The sequence below is a fragment of the Solea senegalensis genome, linkage group LG3 (genome assembly GCF_019176455.1).
Source record: "Solea senegalensis isolate Sse05_10M linkage group LG3, IFAPA_SoseM_1, whole genome shotgun sequence".
NCBI classification, from domain to species: Eukaryota; Metazoa; Chordata; class Actinopteri; order Pleuronectiformes; family Soleidae; genus Solea; species Solea senegalensis.
The window spans coordinates 12,427,392-12,448,789 of NC_058023.1; the positions used below are offsets into that span (position 1 = coordinate 12,427,392).

Consider the following 21,398-nt stretch of genomic DNA (forward strand, 5'->3'; position numbering starts at 1 on the left):
GTTATTACGTAAACAAAGAAAAAGGTCTTTCTGGTATTCAAGGCCACTGTAGTCTCCTGATGAGCTTGGGAAAGGGAGGGGTGAGGGGAGGAGTCCTGTGTTTGTTAGTGTTAATCTAAACACCAGCAAGTTTCGGGGAATACACAAAAGTTTTGTATATTGGCTTTTTAACCACACGCAAATGGCATTTTGCAATGGCATTAGTCAAAAAATCTCAAAACCGCACCTTTGCTTCATGAATTTTGGGTAGTTTTGTGTGTATAAAGAAATGTCTTGAAATCATGCAGTGTTCACGGACAACTAGGAAGAACAAAAAAGATTTGCTGTGTGTCGTTAAGGTCTAAATCTTACACACTATACCTTTAAAAAATTATTGCAAATAAAAAAAAACCTGTCGCAGTATCTGTCTTCATATCAACAACGACAGTATATCTGCAACAAAATGGAGAGAACTCCTTTTTCCTACTATAACTTCTTGTTCAGAATGTGGGGCCCAAACACCACCCCAACCACGCAGGTGATGACGAACAGCACCCAGAAGACGACAGCCAGCAACTGCACACAGAACAGCGTATTCTTGCTCTGCTCTATGACTTCCCCTTCGCCTATCAGGCCCGGCGCTGTGCCGTACGTTGTGTCCGGGTGCATCTGCTGCACCCGCAGGCTGACGGTGGGCAGGATGATGAAGCGGGTGTCCCTGTTGTCGCCCTCCAGGGAGAGCACCACCCTCTGGGTGACTGACGACAGGCAGGCAGCCATGGAGGCAGGCAGGTGTAAGGCCAACGGGGGCAGCCTGGCCAGGATGCGGGAGTTGCAGGGTAAGGTAAGGGCATCGCCAGATTCGAGGGGGGTTAGGTGGCGACACAAGGGACAGGGGATGGCTGGTGGGCTGTGAGGGTCAGGGGGCTCAAAGCGGCAGAGCTGGATCCTTTGGAGGCACTCGGTGCAAAAAACATGGAGACACTCCAGCATCCTGGGGCATTTGTTGTACTGGTTGTACTCCTGGTAGCAGATGGGACACTCCACATCCATGGGATCTCCTGGGATAGATGCTGCAACAGCTGGGTCCCCCTGCTGGTGGGCTGGGACAACCTCGCCCATCATGGTGGGAGGGAGTGGGGTTGCCTTGGTGATGAAAGCTAATCTTTAACTGACAGAATCTGCACAGAGAAAAAAAATGCAACATCAGCTTTGAGTTTATGTCCAAGAGGTTTCCTGATGTGAGGCTGATGATGTAGCATTTAGTTTTATGATCAGATTCCACAGCCTGTGAGTCATAACATTCATCCAGCTACGTGCTCAGACATCCACCATTTTACACCCCCTCCCCCCGCCACCCCTCCCCCTCTCCCCCTCTCCCCGTTGACCCGCACTACACAGTCAGAGCATGTCCAGGAAGTTGAGACATAAAAACAATGAAAGCAGCAGAGGAGCCTTGAGGGAAAGTAGTAAGTCACGCCAATCAAACACTACCCATATGCTTACAGGGTTCTCACCTTTTAGATTAGTTTTACGTCAGTGATGAGTCTGATGACGCATGACTAAAAGGCCATAGACGGGAAAGAATGTAGCCTCTTGAGTCAGACTTTGTTTGTCTGTTTTCCCACTGAGCCGGAGTTTAATGTTTTGCTCTGTAAAAACTGCCAGTGGTGTGCAAAGACATTTCAGGGCCAGGGACTCAGGTGAAAGAAAAGGGCACCACCTCATAATATTCTACTTTAAATAAAATGTAATGTTACAGTGGCAAATCTTGTACTTAAACTAAACTCCTAACTTCTCCGGCAGCTATTTGGGGATAAAATAGGTGACATTTCTGCATTAAAATACCTAAAAACAACAAGACTATTTATTTTTTTTTTTATTTTGGTTGCCCTTTTAATGGTAACATCTGGGGCAAACCACCATGACACACCAGAGTGAGGAAGTACTAAATATTCAGTACTAATATTTAGCCAGTGTGTTGTCTTTAGTTTTTCTTTTCCTTATGTGCAACTACTCAGGGCCATTTGCACACACAAATGACAGGGGAACGAAACAAGACACAGAACAATTCCTATGCTGCTTTTCAACGTCATCAAACTAAGTATTTTGTTGTCGTTTTGGTTGAGAGACCCCTGGTGGCAGACATTACATATTGAGTGTTTTAAAGGCCAAAGTTTCTACACAATTATTGGCAGAAATAACAACTTAAATAAAAATTGATACCTTTAAATTGAGGATTTATGCTATTGGCAACATAAACAATGAAATATAGAATTAGAAATGTATAAGGTCAACGTTAAGGTAACTTTATGTATACCCAAAGGTAGATTTGGTTCTACATGGTAAAAAGATGTCTTTCAAAAGGGCCAAAGGGCAAAAGGGCAGGTACCTGGTCTTATCTGTGCATGAGAACCGCAATACATGATCATCTTCTTTCCCCGTTGATAGCTCACATGGGACAAGAACAAAACAACCCATGCTACTTCACGAGGGATCGTTGCTTAGCAGGATGGGATCTCCTTTGACTGCTCCCATGGAAACACATTGGCTGAAACCCTATTTCGTTCACTGGTTAACTACACGTTCATGTTAGCAGAGTTAGTTTGGAGAATATAAATACAGCAACAAAAAGCATTTTGTGTTTTTAGGGGGAAAAAAATCATATATCTAATGACAAACAAGCACCGAAAGAGAAACACTGAATGGCTGCTCTGTGTTAATAAATGGTGCCTCTGTGTGCACCAGCCACCAGTTGCAGTGAGAGCCTTCAGAGAGAAATATGACAGTGCTCCATTAATAAACACTTAGAAACAGATAAGAGTGCCACTTACCCACCATATAAACCCCTGTGATCAGAGCACACTTTGATGCCCACCCTCGACCTCACTGTTTCCTCTCTCACAACTCATGCTCCTCACATGCTGGTGCAGATCTCATCCCGGCAGACAGAGGAGTCTTCCTCTCCTTTCTATGTGCACATAAACTACTCCGATTTCGATCTTAAATGGCGGTAGATTTGCAGTAAGTGTCTGCGCTTGGCTCACTGGTGGTTAACTCCTGTTTTCTGCTGCGTCTCACCTGATTTTTCTCGTCCCCGTCTCTCCGTCAATGTCTCCCACGAGGTTCGCTGAGCAGTAATTAAACCCTTGGTGATCTGAGTGTAACCTGGACACATGAGACAGAAGATGACAGACTGCAGTCTTTCAAACCTTGGTCTGCTCGTATCATGCTTCCTTACAGTCAGCATGTTTAAAATAGCGTAATATAGAGTAAGTATAGAGTAATATAATATTGTACAGTGACTTTTAGCATTTAAAACAGTTACTGGCAACACATACATAACTGTCCCTCAGTCTGCTTTATTGACTGTACACTGAAACTAACTTTTTGTGTGTGTCAGCAACAGGCAGAGATTGAACGTGAACATCGGTCAACAGTGCAAACAGGCTATAAAAACATATGAGTCAAATATCCAACATCATATGACCTGGCCTGTCTTCAACTTCCTCTCTGGTTTACGTCATCTATATTTTAACGCAACGCCACTGAAAATCCTGGTTTTTCTAGGTAGTGAGACTTTTTAGGTCTGGTAACATTTCTGACTCATAGCTGCAGCTCATTGTTACTATTAATTAAGGAAAAGTCTTAAAGTATATGGCATTTACTGTACTTAAGTATCAAACGTAATTTTCTGATATAAAACATTAGGGTTTAACCATGGTAGCTCAGTGGTAGGGCGAGTTGTCTTTCAACGGGAAGGTTGACGGTCCAATTCCTGGCTATGCTAGTCTATATGTATCCTTGAGCAAGACATTTAACCCCGTGTGAATGGGTATGAAAGACTAGAAAATCACTATATCAATACAGACTGTTACCAACTCTTCTTCTTCTGATTTTATTTGGTAGTAACAAGTAACAGTCAGAGGAAATGTAGTGGAGAAAAAGTACAAGTTGCTAGAAACATAGATAAAGCACAGAAATGAAATGTCCATTGTTATCAGTGAAGCCGAATTTCTTATATAAAGCCCCCTTTCTAAGTGAGGTTTTTCCGGCTTCTCTTTTTCTAGGGGTCGCCACAGCAGACAGTAAAAGTAAATAAGTCATAGGAGCAGAACAAAAAGTTCATGTTTGTGCTGGCGGCAGAGTAAATGTTCCTCTCCAGCGTAAAAAAAAGGTCAATTATTGACAGATAAATAAAGCCACATGAGCCAAAGACACTAAGTGTCCGTTGCACTTTGATTGAATGTTATGTTCACGTAGCCTGTGCAGACTTGACAGACACGTGCTCTGCTATTTTCAGTGTAATTATTTCTCACACACCTGGATTCAACCTCTGGGGACCATAAATTATCAACTATATCTTGCAGGTTGAACTGTCAGTTTGGACACACATTTGGACTTAGAAAAATGATGATTTTACATTAAATCAGCTCTATTTAAATAAAGGGTAGTCTATTTTTATAGCACATACAGTCTTTCTAGTCTACATTTCTATCATGCATCTTTCATAACCATTCACACGCTGCATCTCGCCCAAGGAAACATCGACATGTAGACTAGCGGAGCCGGGAATCTAACCCACAACCTTCCACATGAAAGACAACTCACTCTCCCACTGAGCTCCCAGGAGTTTACTGTCTCTTTGAGCCAGTAACTGAAATAAATTATTATAATGACTCTTTCTTTTCTTTTCCTTTTTTTAAATCCTGACCCTGATAAAGCCAATTTTCCAGGAACTGTGAACATTTATTTTCTGGTAATATTCTCCTAATCTTCTGCAAAACTGAAGCGTCCTGACATGCATAACCAAACACATTTACAGTAAAGAGGAGAATGAAGCAAATGCCGGGAAGGACTAAAAACAGGAACAAAAACAAAAAACAGCGAGAAAGAAAGAAAACAGTGGGAGAGAGAGAGAGGAAAAAGATTTCAGCGGATATCACCATGAAAGGCTGGAACAACAGACAGGAAGAGGGTTGTTTGTGGATTATTAAGGCGGGGGAAGAGCACGTCATACTGTACCTGACACACCGTCATGTGTAAGTGAGCGCGAGAGCTCCGAGTCAAAACACAGCCAGATTTCATTGTGTGATTAGTGGTGGTGGATTAAATCTCAAAGACTTATTTTAATGTTTCCTAATCTTAAACCTTTAGCATGTTAGTAAAGCTGTATCAGCTTGTGGTGCTGCGGATTGTCAGGGTCACTGACAGTGGATTTGTGTGTGTGTGTGTGTGTGTGTGTGTGAATGAATGAATGAATGAATGAATGAATGAATAATTAACTATGTGTAATGTTTGACTGTGTATACATATGTGTAGGTGAATATGTGCTGGACTGACCTCATTTTTCAAAGGGCTGTTTGACAATTAATGCTGTCATGAGTAACTTTTACACTTCCTGTCCCCGCCTACCCCTGCACTGCTGCTGTATACACACAAATGCTCCCTCAGCCAGGTCTGATAGCACTCCGTTTGTCAGATGCAAGGTTATAATAGTTTTATTTCATTTTGACGTTTTAGTTAGTTTTCAGAGAGGATTTGCTAGTTTTTATTATTTTTTGTTTTTTGTAAATGCTTAGTTTTATTCTAGTTTTTATTTGCGGACGTGTCAGAATGGTCAATTATGAGCTCTATGTGATCTTTTCTTAACAATTTGTGTGTTTGTACGTCGGTGAAATACGTCCCCTGACTAAATACGGCGACCGCTGGTCGCAGTCTGATGTGAAGTGGTGCGAACACACGAACACACGATCTGATACAGCAACATACAGTTTATTCCGCTTACACGGTGATCGCCACCGCTGATCGCCAGCTCGCCGGAGCACCGGAGCTGGTCAGCGGTGGTGAGGTCTCCGGAGCACAGTCTCCGGTCTGATACAGCAACATACAGTTTATTCAGCGCGCCGCTGGCGATTAGCGCTGGCGATCAGCGGTGCTGCACTCTCTGTGTCACCGCTGATCTTCTGTTCCTAAGTGTTTTTAACTGATTTACAGTTGGACAGTGTTCGGCTCGATCCTTATGTAGGACGTCTCTTCCTGTGACGGCACTCTCGCTGACATGTTGATATTGTCAGAGAGCTAGTGGAGGGAGGGGGAGACGAATAGAGCTGTAAAGCGCTGTAAAGAGGACAAATCAGAAACCCCCTGGAAGAAGTGGGTGTGTGTTTGCCTGTGTCTCATTTGCATATAAAGGGACCATGCACGAAAACCGAGCGTTCTGAAAGGGGCGGGTTTAGCAGGGTTATTGAACTACTATGATTCTTCATCCTTATGGTATTTTGACCAAAGCATGTACACCAGGGAACCAAAGCATAGGACACCAGGGAACTATTTTAATGGGGGAAATAGGGTATAATATGTCCACTTTAAGTTTTTTGTAATATGGAGTATTGGCCAGCTGCAAGATTCAAAAAGGCTTATGTACAATTTTAGTTTGTTTTGTAAACACACAATTCAGTTTCAGTTAGTTATCAAGGTTTTTTTTTTAACTCTAGTTTTTATTTTTATTGCAGTTAACGAAAAAGGTTTTTTCAATTCTAGTTTTCGTTATTTCATTCGTTTTCGTTAACTATAGTAACCTTGGTCAGCTGAAGGACGCAGCATACACAAATAATGTTCTGTTGTATCACAAAAACCAAACAGGCATAATGATAACATCAACAACAACAACCAAATAAAATCACAAAAAATGACACACGGTAGCTTTAAGGTTTTAACTTTAGATTCACTGGGATTGTTTTAAAGACATGGCCATGTTCAGACTTTAATCGGATTTAGACAAAAGTCTGAAAAAGTCACTACCACATATGTAAACAACACTTTCTAATGACCTCAACTAATAGGATTCTGATGTCATTTAAATTAATTGTATTCATACATTCGACAAGGGGATAGTTATTGGTATCACCCTCATAAATGTTGTTGCTGTTGTGTGTGTGTGTGTGTAGTCACGCTCCTTTTGGTTTCATTGCGTCATCATGTGACTCATATTTGCCTCCAAACTTAACTCCTACGCACTTCCTCTGTTCCTCTGTATAAAGTACAGTAGGCAGCTCCCTGACTCATGACTTAATCCACAACACAGCAGAAAAACAGCATGTATTCAGAGCTAGAGTGCGGGATATGTTACCGGACCTACAACGCGGGTCGCCGGTGTCCCCGGGAGCTCCGCTGCAGACACACCTTCTGCCAGAGCTGCCTTCTGTCTCTGGTCCTGCCCCAACACCTGGGAGCCGAGGACAAGTCTATCCTCTGCCCGCTGTGTCGACAAAACACGTCCATCTCCACTCCGAACATAAGAGCTGAACTCCGAGTAGATGAACACGTCCTGGATCTGCTCCTAGAGGAGGGTTTCCTCAACCGGGACGACGAGGAGGAGGACCAAGTTCAGGAGGAGGGGACGGAGGAGGGAACGACTCTTCCTGAGACTCCAGCCGAGCAGAGTGACTCCTTCGCGGGCTCCAGAGGCGGCAGGCTCCGGCGAAACTGGAGGAAAGTTTGGTCGGCGATTAGCGGGAGGAGCTTCCAACAGAACGTCGCACACGGTAAGTACACACCGGGTTGTGGTTCATTAATCATGACGAATGTTATACAATATACTTTTACAAGCTATTATGGTGTGGTCTGAACGAGAGCTATAAAAAAACTTCTAGAGACCTCTGGAAATTGCTACTAGCAGTGGCGAGCACAGTGATTTCAGGGAAACAAGGAGACCCCCCTCATAAATAATCATTCAACAACAAAAAGTTACATATTTTGTTGCCTCATGTACTTACATTAGCCTAAACGTTTCCATAAGTCTTTAAATCAACAGAAATCCATATTTCTGTCAAAAGTAATGGAGCATATTATTTTGGTCGGCTTTTAATAATATCATCCACTTTACCGGTCTCTGCAGTAACTTTCTAGGAAATAAGACAACGATTCCCATGATCCCACACTGCTTGTCAACACTGTGTGTTTTGTGTTATTATTTTGACCAAGAGACCCGTAGAGGCCCGAGTACACTGGATGTGGCCCCCCCAGTGACTGGGTTTAGGCACAGTATAATGTATGTGACTATTTTACTGCCATTTCTGTTAGAGGTGGATGTCATCAAGATGCAACCTCTTATCCCTTTGTGCTGATTCTGACTTTTTTACCTCAGTGAACTAAGTATAAGGTGCTCAGTCATTCTTTGGGGGTGCTTTCCCTTACCTGTAGCCATGTCCCCAGTCCTGCACTACAACAAGCTTTTAATACTTGATATATGATAGATATGGCAAGTAACTAATCAGTCTTATGTCTGCTCTTATCCTTCAGGTGACTGTATGACCAATGATGACATGCGGAACCTGGCCATGATGTCCTGCTACATGTTCTGATGTGACGACAGCCTCACACACCTCGGACAATGTGAAAACCTACTGTATTTATTTTTCGCTGGTTCCACATGGACTGATGAACAGACTGTATGTAGCTGTTGAAAGAAAGGAAAGAAACTTGTTCCTATATCAGGCCTACACTAATGCACAAATGTAGTTGATATACTTGATATGATATTATATTTGTACTATTTATTGTTTTTATTCATGTATTTTTCTAATAATTGTTACATATTTATGGCAAAAAATAAACAAGTTTTATTTGAATTCTATTTGATGTTTTCTGTTCTCTGTTGCAAGCTTTAGGGTGAAACAGCATTTATTATTATAATGAAATTTATCTTGGACTGGTCTGTCCAAATGCACAATGTAAAGAACACATTGCAACTCCCTGGTGGGCTGATGAAGGTACTGCAGGTTAGCCACAAGAGATAAAGAAAAAATAAAAACATAGCAAATAGATTTTAAATTTGAGTTTTGTCAATAAGCTCAGTCATCATAAAATATACATTTTGCATATTGTTACATTAACAGGGCAGATTTGAACTGAGAAAAAAACATGATTTAATCTTTACTTGTGAGTTGTGCACACCTGCACAAAATGGATTAAATTCAACTACATCTTGAGTAAACAACAAGCGTGTAGAAAGTAAATAAAGCTTAAGACAAATAGTTACATTTACATAGCTTTTTCAAGGAAGCTTTCTAGATTTATTTAATTATCACATTTTACAGTGCAGATCTTGCCCATATTCAAATGTTTTAAACTTCTGACCGTTTATGAAACGAGTCCTGTATACTTTAGGGTTTTCGGTGGACCGCAGAAGATTTTTTAGAATTAAAAATGTGCAGCGACATTATTAACACGGATCTAACTGATTTCATCCACATATTCAAGGAAAATTAAGGGGGGAAAACACATAAACTGGGGAAAAAATATGAACAAAGTCAAGAAACTACGAAGCAGTCTACATGAATGCAGCTAACACAAGAAAAAATCTTCACAGGCAGGTACAGGAAGTGGAAGTTACCTGAAAGCAGGTGACCAGCATTGGCTCCAATCAGACCCACCCTGCAACAGAGCAGCAAAGGTCCTCAATGCCTCATTTGTTTGACAAGTAATATATGTGGATTAACAACACTAATGTATTAGACTGTAACTTCTTGTGTTGACAATTATACAAACCTTGGGAAGAAGCTGTCCACCATGTCAGGGAGCACTGCCGTTTACTCAAGGTAAATATCACATTTTGCATATAAGCTCATTACAAAATTGATTTGATTTGACAACATTAGGATTTTCACGCGATACAACAACACTCCCTCTGTGCTTTCTTTCTTTTTTCTTCTCTAGACTAGAACTGTTCGCTGTCCTGCCTGTCTGTGTAACTGTGATGTTGTTTGTCATGTGTTCTGATGCTGCAAGCGGTGAGTGTAAACAAGTCGGTTTCTAAAACCTGCAGAGTCTGCAGTTTCAGTGGGCCGCCGCTCAATTTAATTGCTTTCATTTGTTGGCTGACTGGGTTCAATGGAGACTGTTATGCTTCTTTCAATTTAACAGCATAAAAGTTGTAAAATAAATCTGCAGACGTCGAAAAAATGATGCATGCATTTCTTAAAGTGGTTTTGTCTCTGGTGGTCTATTGTTTACATTATTTTCTTATTCTTTCTCACCTTTAGCCAGTCTCGTATTATCCCACGCAAACAGTGGAATGAAGCACGGTCCCCTGAGTTCACTGTTTACACCATACAGCCAACGTCAGCCTCTCTCCACTGGCCTGCTGCCAACTGAAACTGGACTCCAAACTGGAACTAACGGTGGAAGAGAGATTAGCAGGAGTTCAATAGAAGCACTGTCAATCACTGAGCATCGGTCAAACCCCCTATGGATTACTGAAGGTTCCTCTAGTTACAATCAAAACAGGCTGGATAATGGAGGAATTATTAGAGTGTACAGAGGTCAGAGCGTAGATGGAGTACGGCCAGTGAGCAGGATTTACACCAGTCACTCTCAGAACAGTGAACAAAGCTTTGAGACGCCACAATCCAGGTTAAATTATCACCCTCCCTCTGAAAAAGTAGCCCAGACTGGATATTCTTATAACTCATACCCACTGATTATTGGAAAGTCATCTCAAAATGAAGGCTGGGGCCCCAGTAATCCTCAGACGTCCTACCATGTCCATAAAAATGACAGAACAGCTTGGGCGTCACAGCCTGGTGGACATGTGAGAACTTCACTGTCAACTTCTCGAGGGCATCACGGTGGCTATAAAGAGACAAATGAGCTCTCTGCAGCCAGGCCGCAAAATGGGTTTCACTCAAGTAAATTTTCCCCATCAGTGAGAAATGGCAACAACCCCGGCTCAGAAAGAGCAACATCATCCATCACAAGTTTCTCCCAGGGCCTGAACTCGGTCGCCAGAAGTGATAGTTTAAGACCCAAAGAGGGCAAGTCGTATCTCTTCAAGGACTCTTCAAGCAGTTACACGCCGATGCCACAGAAGCCAAGAGCGTCTGACGCTCAAGGCCACAGAACACTTGAGTCAAAATGGAAGCAGTCACACAAAAAAGATCCAATAAAGGGAGAAGATGCCAAAGTCCTGCATTTTAACACCAATTCGGCCTGGTATGGTGGTCAGACAGGCTTCAGCACGTATCCTCCTGCTCAACTCTCTCAAGGCAGGACGACTAAAGAAAACTTTGTCCCTTTAGCGACTTCCCAGAAAAAGTCTGCTTCAATAAGAGAGAAATATGCTGCAGGAAGTCCAGTTAATACTAGTACAATATCCACAAAAAACATCTATAGCATCAGAACATTTACAAATCCACCACAGCTGGCTAATCCCTCCATCAGGGAAAGGACCAACTCTAGGCCATACAGCTTTGACAAAGAAAAGGACAATATGTTTAAATTTGCACATAAATATCCATCTTTGTCACCAAAGTATAGCTTTGGCCAGAAACGAGCGTGGACTCCGACTGTGACACCTGCAAAGCTTGAGAGGACGCCCACAGAGAATTCACAAACTGTTTCTACTGCGAGGCTCTTCAAATCACGTCTTAAGAACGTCCAGCCTCTGCTGCCTGAAAGTGATGCCGCTATGAACAGCGGCCCGGACCACAGACAATCCAGGATCAGCAGATTATATGGTCTCAAAGGATTTGGCACTCGGCCACTTGAGGGAGCCAGAACTTCACTTAGAGAATCAGACAAGTCTGTCACACCCCAGCGAGGTCCTGAACTTCGGAGCTCACAGACATGGCAACCCAGAAGCAGCCAGATTTACAGAAAGTACATTAAAACAGGTGAAATGGAGCCAGAAAACAGCAATATATCAACACAGACACAGAATGAACTGAGCACCAAAGGCTTTATCCCATATTCTGCAGGAGGCACTGAATCAGCCAAGCAAAGCACCTTTACACCCAACAAATTCCAAAAGAACCACAATATCTACACATTTCGGGGATTTAATCCTGCCCAAACTAGGATTAAAAGTGCATATAAGAAGACGGACCGGAAATACAACGAGCAGCACCCAACTGTAGCAACTCTACGAGTCTCTGCGTCTTATCTCAGATCTGCCGGGGGGCTCAACAAAACCAAACCCGTTCCAGGGAGGTCGACTCTGTTCAACAGAGCCTCCAGCAGCACAGTGAGAGGCAAACGTGTGAGAGTAAAACAGAACATGAGCAACAAACTCAATGAATCGACCATTCAGACCAGTAAAAGTGTAGATGCAGCCATTGTCAGGCTGCCAAAGCACCCTCACAGGGCGAATGTTGTCACGTATGCTGATATTCTTGGAAGTGCTTCATTCGCCGGTGTCAGAGCAACAACCCAGACGCCGATCACGCCACCTGATAAGGATTCTTTTCCAAGTACTACGGCTGTGACCGGGCAGAAAGAAGGGGCACGTTCCTGGACACCTGTAAAAAACACGAGCAGAGCCGCAGAAGCAAAATCTGAAGATGAGGCGGGAGATTTCAGTCGTGTTGAGGAAAAGGAGATGGATTTGGAGCTTGGCAGGGGAATGAAAACATTTGATGCTCCCTCAGATAATGAAGGAAGTGGAAGTGGGGCCTTTAATCTGCCTGATGTTGTTTCAGCTGACAGCACAAAGAGTCCGAGACTTAGTGAAGATTTGTTGGAGCTAGATTACCTACGGATATCAACGGGGAACATCTCTTTCAAGTCAATGAAACTGTCTGAGTCCAATGCCGAGAAATGACAGATACTTGTTGAACTGTGATGTGGAACAGGGGAAAATAAAATAAAACATGGTAAAAGTATATGTGATTTTGTTCCTTGGCAAAAAAAAGTTTATATTTGGGATATTTTATACACAGGAAAATGTTGATAGTTATTCAAATTGGACAATTAATAATAACTTGAATAGTTCTGACATTTTGGGGACAAATAACCTTCTGCAGTCTGTTAGCTGACTAGCAACTGGTCATTAACCATTGCTATTTATCACAAGTTTTATACAAGTAAGATGGTGTTTAATCAATATTTTGGACCTAGGGTTGTTCTTTCAGAAACTCTGCGGGCTTCCCGGGGTGGTAGCGACACTTCCTGTGTTTTGATGACAGAAGTTACACACTGGAGCTTTAAACTCTAAGAAAAAAGTCAACAAATGTCAATTGGCAAACATAATAATACCACAATTACTGATAACAGACTGATCAACCCCTCCATAGTCCAACAGTGAGATCTGATACCAGGGTCCCTTTTTGAGAATAAATGATTCAGTGAAGTAAGAAAAATAGATCACAATTATTTGACAATATAAAATGTGAGCTTCTGATCCAATTTGCTCATTTCCACACACTTCCCTTCCTCAAGTACGGAGAGGGAAAGTAAAGGAAGGTCATACTCGATGCTTTTTATAAATTGATCGTATTCCCATTCCTTGTGTCCTCATTCCCATGCAGGCAGCGGCGATTTCACTATGCTGACACAGATTTTCCATCTCGGCTGAGGAGGAGGGTTTCAGCATGCTGGTCTCAATAACTCATTAAACATGCTGTGAGATGGAAAAACTTGATCTTCCCCTTTGTGAGAGGGTCTGTTTTTCTTTCTCTGCCATACCGTTGATACATATTATACACGCGGTCACTGAAGAAAACATAATGATTCAGTCATAAACACTGACTGAACACTGAGAATTAGCACGCACCCACAGTATGGTGACCTGATTGTGCACATAAAGCAAAACCAGGTTCCATGCTCCACTAGAGGGCAGTACTCTCCTAATGTATACAGTATATTCCAAGTTCTGACCTGAAGTAGAGGGGTGCTGCAGTCCCCACGTGCTGCTGCTGCTGCTGCTGGGCAACTGTAATTTTAAAGCTGAGCAGTATTTACAAAACAAGTTACAGATGACGAAATAATTCACTAAATTACTGTTATGGATTCAATGTTTTTCAAAAGATTAAGAAAAGAAACGGCCTGCAATTATAAAAGTGGCGTTATAATGTTCTCATCTTCACCGATCGGCCAACCACACATTCGGTCTCGGGGAGCACCGGGTCCACGCTAAGCCTAGATCACAGCTCCACACAGCTCCACGCCACAGGTTCATTCACACCATCTGACCCTTCACCTTCTCCCAGTCAGCTAACTCCACCTAAATACCAGCTCCACACTCAATCTGCAGCTAAAACGGGGCCCCAAAGTAAGGAGAGGGTAAAGGGATCTGTCAGTCAAAGTTAAAGGCATTGTGTTAATGCCCCCCACCACCCCCATCATCACCGTCCTACAAATACCCGTGGAAAACGGCACCCTCCTCTTTCCCACAGAACTTAAAAGATATTAAAGTGAATATGATGTTTTGAGGTTTTTAATGTGCTGGCACATGATGGCAACGACTTGCCGACACCTTCAAAGTTCTCCTCTTTCTGAGCCGCCTTTTTTGTAGCTGAGTGTTTGAGTGTCTGCATCACACACTCCCCTTGTTCTCCTGTGTGTGTGTGTGTGTGTGTGTGTGTGCGTTGATCACAGATAGTGTGGTGTTCTCTTGCAAAGAGCCTCCCCCTCCCCTCCCTTCCCACTGTGAGGGGAATTCTGGACCATGTGTCCGCGGTTTTCAGGGAGCTTTCAAGGAAAATAATGCACAGAGGCCTCACAGTCACCCACCACCGCCACTCCCCCAAAACACCCTCCTTCGCCTTCTCGTTTTCCCTCCCTCCTTTCTTCACTCACTCCATGTGGCACTTTTTTACAGTTTTAACTTCCCCCTTCTTTCTCAGACCGTGCAGCCAGCAGCTCCAGAATGACGGAGCTAATTTCATACACAGCCTGTAATAACGCTAAATCCATAATCATGGCAAACATTCTCTCATGAGGCAAGAGCGAGGGAGAGAGTAAAGAGAGAGAGAGAGAGAGAGAGCGTTAGTCGTTGGTGGGGAAGGGGAGTCAGGGAAAGACAGAGAAAAGCTTTTTGTTTGGCTAAGTACACTATGTGAAAGAGGGGGCGGTGAGGAAAAGAGAGCTGGAAATACATTAGAAAATGGTCACGTCGCCTGTGGCATTCGTGGATCAGATTACCTCACATTCCATGCAACAGATGAACCCAACCGTCGGGGACTCTTAGTTTGACCATGGCTGTGTACGTCAACTAACTCTATTGAGTCTGCAGTGATAAACTTTAACCTAAAATCCTTCTATGGGAGAACTGTGGAGAAGGAAAAGATTAAAAGTTGCAATGGTGAACAGAAAGAGTTTGCGGTCCAGTTTGTTAACATGTATGAGCCAGTCTTAGTCAGATTAACATACCTGGATAATGCAAAGCATAGTCCGATTACTCCTGCTTGTAAAATCGGACTGGATTAGGACTTGGCGTTCTGAGCAGGCATCAAAGTGCACGGCAGCTTCATCTTTCTTCGGACAACACAGCAACCACAAGAGCCGTCCTCGATCTAATCTGTATCACGATTAACATGTAGGGGAAACATACACAACCACAGCCTGATCCATCACTCCTGTTTGTTTTTCTGTGACATAAAGGTCAACAGGAAACAGCACTAGATTACAGAGAGATACGGCGCCATCTACGGGGGCGGAGTCAGACGTACACGGCCAATAAATCGATACTCGGACTTGGCAAGTTGCCCGATTGCCCGTCTTAGTCAGACTATGGCCTGAACTCGATGAAACTGTGCATGTGAACAAAGTGAGGGACTATAATCCAGGGTTTTATTCGCTTGGTCAACACAGGGGTCTAATGGTGAAGCTGCAGATTGCAACAAACGGAGGATTACTCTCCTCACCTACTGCCTTCATTGTGCGCATCTCCTCTCTTCCACTATATCTGCCATTTCCTCCTCCTTTTTTTTGACTCACAAGGTTGGAGCAAACTCATATACCCCCAAAAAGGGTAGTACTCACTTCAAAACTTAAAAAACGGCTAGTTTTGCTGTTAATTGCACTCATTTGTCACTTTAAGTTAGTCATACAGAGAGTACTGAACCTCATGAATGTCCAACACTGGACCTTTAATCACATAAAGTGCATAACTTTCCCCGACACATACTGTATCTGCAGCAATTGTTTACTGACCCACAACTAAACTCTACAATAAGAGTGGGAATGATGGGAAGGAAGCAATTGGGGAGCATGGAATAGCACTGACATTAACATTCCCACATGTGCTTTGGGAGTACGGACTATTTCTGTGTCCTACATCCAGCGCGCTTCCTGTGGTCTGAGCTATGAAGGAAGTCATAAAGACGGGAGGACTTTATCATATCATTGGCAGCATGCAGCAGAACAGACTACATGATCTGCAGGGCAAGAAAGCCATGATGTAAAAATAGCCCCGTCTGTCCAATCAGAGAGGCAATTACATACAGTACGTCTGGCTACAGAGTCATACCATTCCAGTGTTTACGTCAGCTTTGAGACATGTTTTTACTGGTTTTAGCCGAGGTGTAAAATGGCTCGGAGGCAACTTCCTCATTTAGTGTCATATTAACCACATGTATATTTTGCAGCCTCTTAGATCCAGTGTTCCTGCAGCAGTTTCCCCGTGTGTTGCTGTTTGTGTGTATTTTAAAACAAGGGACGCGACGATTACCGTACCGCACAAAGGAAGTGATTTGTTTTATGTCAAGACAAACAGAGGCAACAGCAACATTGCACTAGTAAAGCCCGATGGCTACAAACAAGCTGTAATATGACGCCCGTGAAGACTCTCAGAAGTGAAATGTGCTGCTTGAAACCCAGTCGTTCAGCAATCCGACGGGATAAATGCTTTTTGTCCCTCAGTCAGGTCTGATAGTATTGCTTGACAGACGCAAATAAGGTCACATCGTTTCTGATCACGAAGACCAAACACAGGCAAAACAACAAACTAAAAACACATTTTTATGTGGAGAGGAAACCCAGAACCAGTACTAAACACTGTAATATACACTGCAGTCTAATTTACATAATTTCCACAAATTATTGCTTCAAAGATTTCCTGTCAAATCAGATCATCTTGAAATGAATGTGTCTTCACCGTGAGATTCAAACTGGAGCTGCCCAGTAACAAATATCCATTAGCAGGTCAACTTTACCCTGTTGTCATGGGAGTCTATTTGTTCAAATTGGATGTGATATGATAGAAAAAAAGAAAAAAACACGCTCCAGAACAACCACTAAACAGCCCCTCCTGCTTGTTGTCGGATTAGTTCATATGGCACTGGACAAATATACCTGTATCCAGCGTGTAGTGTGTCAACAAGTAAGGTTATTGAGCTCATTTCTGCCGCCATCTGCCCAACGTTGCGCTCAAAATGTGCATCGGCGGCATCAACCTTTACACTGAGCAAAGAATACTGTACAAAGAATTACAGTTCTATCACACACTCACTCCCATGAGAGGATGATAGACCGCCTACTCAGGATCAACAGGTCTACCTGCTGGACTCTGGCCAGCAAACCTCTGGGACTGAACCCTGTGGCCTCTTCTGTTGGTTCACATTCACTATCCTTCCTTTTTCCCTCCCTTGTCTTCACCGGAGATGTTGCCACCACATAATGAGAGGAGGCCCTGACGCCGCCCATCACCGCGACAACCAGATGGCAGCTGTGCCCACTTGCCTGCTTCTGCGCCCCCATGCTCTCTTTATGTTAAAAGCAGCACAGATAGTGCTCTCTTCATTTCCTCCCCATGATGATTGTCCATAAAGCCATCACGGCGACTAAAAGCATGAGCCGGACGACTTCTCATGACAGTCAAAGAATTACAGTGATCGTTAAGATATTTTAAAATGTGGCTATATGAGGTAATGACACATGATTAACATTGACTTTGCCAAACAGTGCCAAACTTGTCCTGATCCACATATTTACTGTGTGCCAGGCAGGTTTTCTCAAGCATGAACTACATAAAATCCAAATATTGCTTTATTTATAGGTCTAGGTCTACATCATTTTATTTCAAAGTTCTCCACTATATTAAAGGTTTCTTTTTGTAGTTCTTAAAGCAACAACATATCATTATTTTGTATACAGTACATCTGTATACAACATTTATATGTGATATTATTTTCAATTTTATGGGTTAAATGGGTTTTGCCACCCAAGATTAATTTTATTTGGACTCTTATTAATCAATGAATGGCTCTTTTCATAGTAAAGGATGCAGACCTCTGGTCAGCAGCTAGCCACTAAGCAAAAGGCTCACTTAATAAAATCTACACCTACTAAAGGCAATGATATCTCACAACTTTTTCTGAAACTACTGTTTCCCCGCACCAAGGTCCATAGAGGAAATCAGTCATTTTGCATCACAGCACTCAGACGTCGTTGAGCGACTGCTGCATCCATCAGTAAGTTCAAATGTGTTATCTTGTCACTCCAGTGTTTGAAATTCTTTGTTTGGATTGACCCACGTCAGAAAAACCTGCCAAACTAGTCAGCAGTGGTCCTGTGTTCAAGCGAGCTAAAAATGCTGACTTTCTCTATGAACTTTGGAATTGGAGAGTGAGCAGTTTTAAAACGACTAAAGTCGAATATATTCTTTAGATATTTTAGACTTAAGCAGGTATGGATCTTATTCAATGAGCCTTTTGTCAAGTGGCTAAAATTTGTTTTTTTCTTTCTGTCTCTGCTGAAGGCCATGTTTATCAATAAGAGCCGTGTGTCCAGATCCCAGGCTGGTTTTCGTGGAAATGGCAGCATGCTCAGCAGCATGCTCAGCAGCAGAATCAGCAGGATGCTCGGTAAAGTCGGTGTTAAAAATGTGTCAATATCTTATACAATCACTGAGTTATCCCTTTAAGGATTGCAATGAAAGGCAACTGTGGTTTTTCATTGCGTAAGGGTGCTTGCTCCATTCATAGAAATGCATCTCCAGGAACTTTCTTACTAACCTCGGCTCTTGCTAGTACATAAGCAAATCAGAGTTAGGGATAAAAATTCACCCCAAGAGATATAAGTGTTGTTGAGATATAAGTGACCAAGGCAGCAACATGAGCTGTGTAGAGACAGACGGGGCTGCAGTGTCAGTTTCAGTAACCTTTAAGCTGTGGGTGCCGGGGCTGCGTCTGCTCTCATACAGGTGCTGCCAAGCTTTTTATTGTCCACAGTAACCTTATTTATACTCAGTGAGGGAAGTGAGCGCTTTTGCAGGTGTAAGCCTCATCTGTGTGTGTGTGTGTGTGTGTGTGTGTGTGTGTGTGTGTGTGTAAGGGTGGGTGGGGAGGCGAGAGAGAGAGAGAGAGAGACTGTGTGTTCTCATCTCTATTAATTCCTGCACTGCCCTGGTAGTACAATCACACCTGGGCCTGGCTGGGATTGAATTACTTGGCCATCTGTGGACAATGATGATACAAGATCCTATACATGTTAACAATAACAGGACAAAGACGCAGATATACTATGCCTCAAAATAAAAAAAAGGCCTATTTAATCTAACAGAGTGTTGAGCCAGACACTATCAAGTAAGACAAGAGGAGGAGGAGGAAGGTCGCATAGCTCACCCAGCAAACACGACGTTGGTCAAATTACCGGTAAGGCGAGTGATCAACTATGCAGGCAACACACCAACTGTGAGTGCAAATGATCTTATCAATGGGAGTGGTGAATGTGACTAACGCAGCTAAAAAAGCTCGGTGGAGAACAAACAAGGCTTTCCTTTCCCACATTAAAGTGTGACATCTGCACTGTGGTCACGGTCTCTACGAGCGACTGTTTGTGAGTCAAAGATGGTGAGTGTGTGACGGGCACGGTCCCGTCTGTGTCTGGCATTTCTTGCAGATGTTCACACTAAGCCTCAGCCAGTAAATTGCAGCATTTCCCTGTCTTTGTCTCCTCCTCGTCCCTCTCTCACTGATGACCAACTTGTTTTTGTGTCTTACAGCGCTGCCACTTTTGAACGGCCGTCCCCATTTCTTCTCTCGAAAAGGAAACATCACAAGCCAGTCACAGAAACAAAAGAAACCACAAGTCTGTTTGTTGTTGGACTCTTTTCCTTTTAGTTGATTTTGTTTTCTCAAGCAACAGAAGTAAAACTCTCTACATCAATGGCAAATCTCACAATAATCCCATTCAGTACCATCCCACAGGGGAGCAGGAGGAAGGATGACAAGATTTTAGAACAGCAGCAGCTCTTTTCCTGCATGAGCTATGAATATTTATACACACAACAGCGCAATGAATAAAATCACGCTGCAACTGGGATGGCGATTTTCTGTGAGCCCATCCAAGGAAACAATTTTCTTGATATGCGGCTGTAACCACTGAGCCCTTTACCACAGGTGGTCAAAGCAAAAATAAAATGTCCAGACAGAACGAACTGTCTGGACAAATGACAGTAAAAACGTGGGGGATTTAAAAAGTCCACCAGATACTTGAGAACAACTATAAATGTCTGGTTGTGCGGTTTCATTACAAACTACATGTACCTTCAAGCATGTCTGCTTTGGCCGAAATCTGCTGAGTTTCAATATGAGAACATCTCCAAAATATATTACATCATCATTTTTAACTAATCATCACGTGTTTCCTTGCATGAGTCTGCTCGAAAAGCAAATTGTGTGTGAATTTCTGAACCTGGTTTGATGTCCAATTGATTTTTTTTTTTCTGCATAACTAACCACCATTATGGGGCATTTCCAACCACTGATCCCAATCTGCTCATTCATTTATAATTAAACTGCATTGTTACGCTCCAAGCCCCTGACAGTTATGTGACCAGAGTGAGAAAGTTCATGAACTTCCCAGGGCAGGCAGGAAAACACACAAATACAACTCTGAGCTATGTGGATGCACATGTATTTAGACATTTAGACAGTTTGTTATCGTTTTTCAGGACGCCCTCGTCTTTCATTCCATGCGATTTCCCGTCAAAGTCATAGGAAAATCCAAGGTTAAAGCATACGCAAGTCTTGACGATGACCTTAATCTCCAAGAGTCATAGTTCCCCCCGGCACCGCAAAACAACGAGGGAACACAGAAGATTACATCATTAAAACAAAACAAAACAATACGTCCAGACAGGAGAAGTGAAGGTTGCTTCTTGAGGTGCTGTCGGAGTAGTAAAACTGATCAGTCTTTTTTTCTTCTTTTTTTTTTTTTTTTTTTGTGATTTGGCACTGATGCCCCGCAGCGAACAAGTCCTCCATTACCGACAAAATTAGACAGTCCAAAACTCCTCTGATTAGAGCCATGGCTGTGAGTCAAGTCATCTGATATTTCATTGTCACACTCAAACAAACAGAAACAAGTTATTTTATGAGAACTGTACAACCCAAAAAAAAAAGACACAAAAATAGATTTGTTATATTCTGCTAGGACAGCCCAATTAGTGCTTATAGCTGCTAAGGCGGGGCAGAGAGACAGGCAGGCAAACAGGACAGACAGGCACTTAAGTGCTGATGCATAGCGGAGATTACAGTAAGACCTAAGCAAAAGCAGAGGGGGGGGGGACATAGAAACTGTGTCAAAGAAGGATTTATGGTTTGAGTACATCCAATTCAATCACATTAAAAATTAAAAGTGTAAAAACATTCATCATGTTTGGTACCTCAATGTCTACAAGAAAATCTGAAATAAGG

The 21,398-nt window shown here is 42.7% G+C and overlaps 3 protein-coding genes across 5 annotated transcripts; 2 read left to right on the forward strand and 1 right to left on the reverse strand.

Annotated features, from left to right (window-relative positions):
• Window positions 1–4: 4 nt before the first annotated feature.
• si:ch73-335l21.2 (RING finger domain-containing protein) lies at window positions 5–7,178 on the reverse strand. 3 transcript variants are annotated; one of them, XM_044021908.1, is made up of 3 exons: window positions 7,117–7,178; window positions 3,061–3,147; window positions 5–1,160 (listed from the first exon to the last, which is right to left on the reverse strand). In XM_044021908.1, the coding sequence occupies exon 3, from the start codon at window positions 1,102–1,104 to the stop codon at window positions 466–468; it is 639 nt and encodes a 212-aa protein (XP_043877843.1). In that variant the 5' UTR covers window positions 1,105–1,160; window positions 3,061–3,147; window positions 7,117–7,178; the 3' UTR covers window positions 5–465. The 3 variants fall into 3 exon arrangements, with proteins under 3 accessions (XP_043877843.1, XP_043877844.1, XP_043877842.1); XM_044021909.1 differs by lacking the exons at window positions 3,061–3,147; window positions 7,117–7,178 and adding an exon at window positions 2,818–3,054; XM_044021907.1 differs by lacking the exons at window positions 3,061–3,147; window positions 7,117–7,178 and adding an exon at window positions 2,814–3,054.
• si:ch73-335l21.4 (E3 ubiquitin-protein ligase-like) lies at window positions 6,902–8,617 on the forward strand. The gene is made up of 2 exons (XM_044021910.1): window positions 6,902–7,526; window positions 8,284–8,617. The coding sequence occupies exons 1-2, from the start codon at window positions 7,079–7,081 to the stop codon at window positions 8,343–8,345; spliced, it is 510 nt and encodes a 169-aa protein (XP_043877845.1). The 5' UTR covers window positions 6,902–7,078; the 3' UTR covers window positions 8,346–8,617.
• A 756-nt stretch (window positions 8,618–9,373) lies between these two features.
• LOC122766753 lies at window positions 9,374–12,641 on the forward strand. Its single transcript, XM_044021906.1, has 3 exons — window positions 9,374–9,581; window positions 9,700–9,773; window positions 10,026–12,641. The coding sequence occupies exons 1-3, from the start codon at window positions 9,553–9,555 to the stop codon at window positions 12,578–12,580; spliced, it is 2,658 nt and encodes an 885-aa protein (XP_043877841.1). The 5' UTR covers window positions 9,374–9,552; the 3' UTR covers window positions 12,581–12,641.
• Window positions 12,642–21,398: the final 8,757 nt, after the last annotated feature.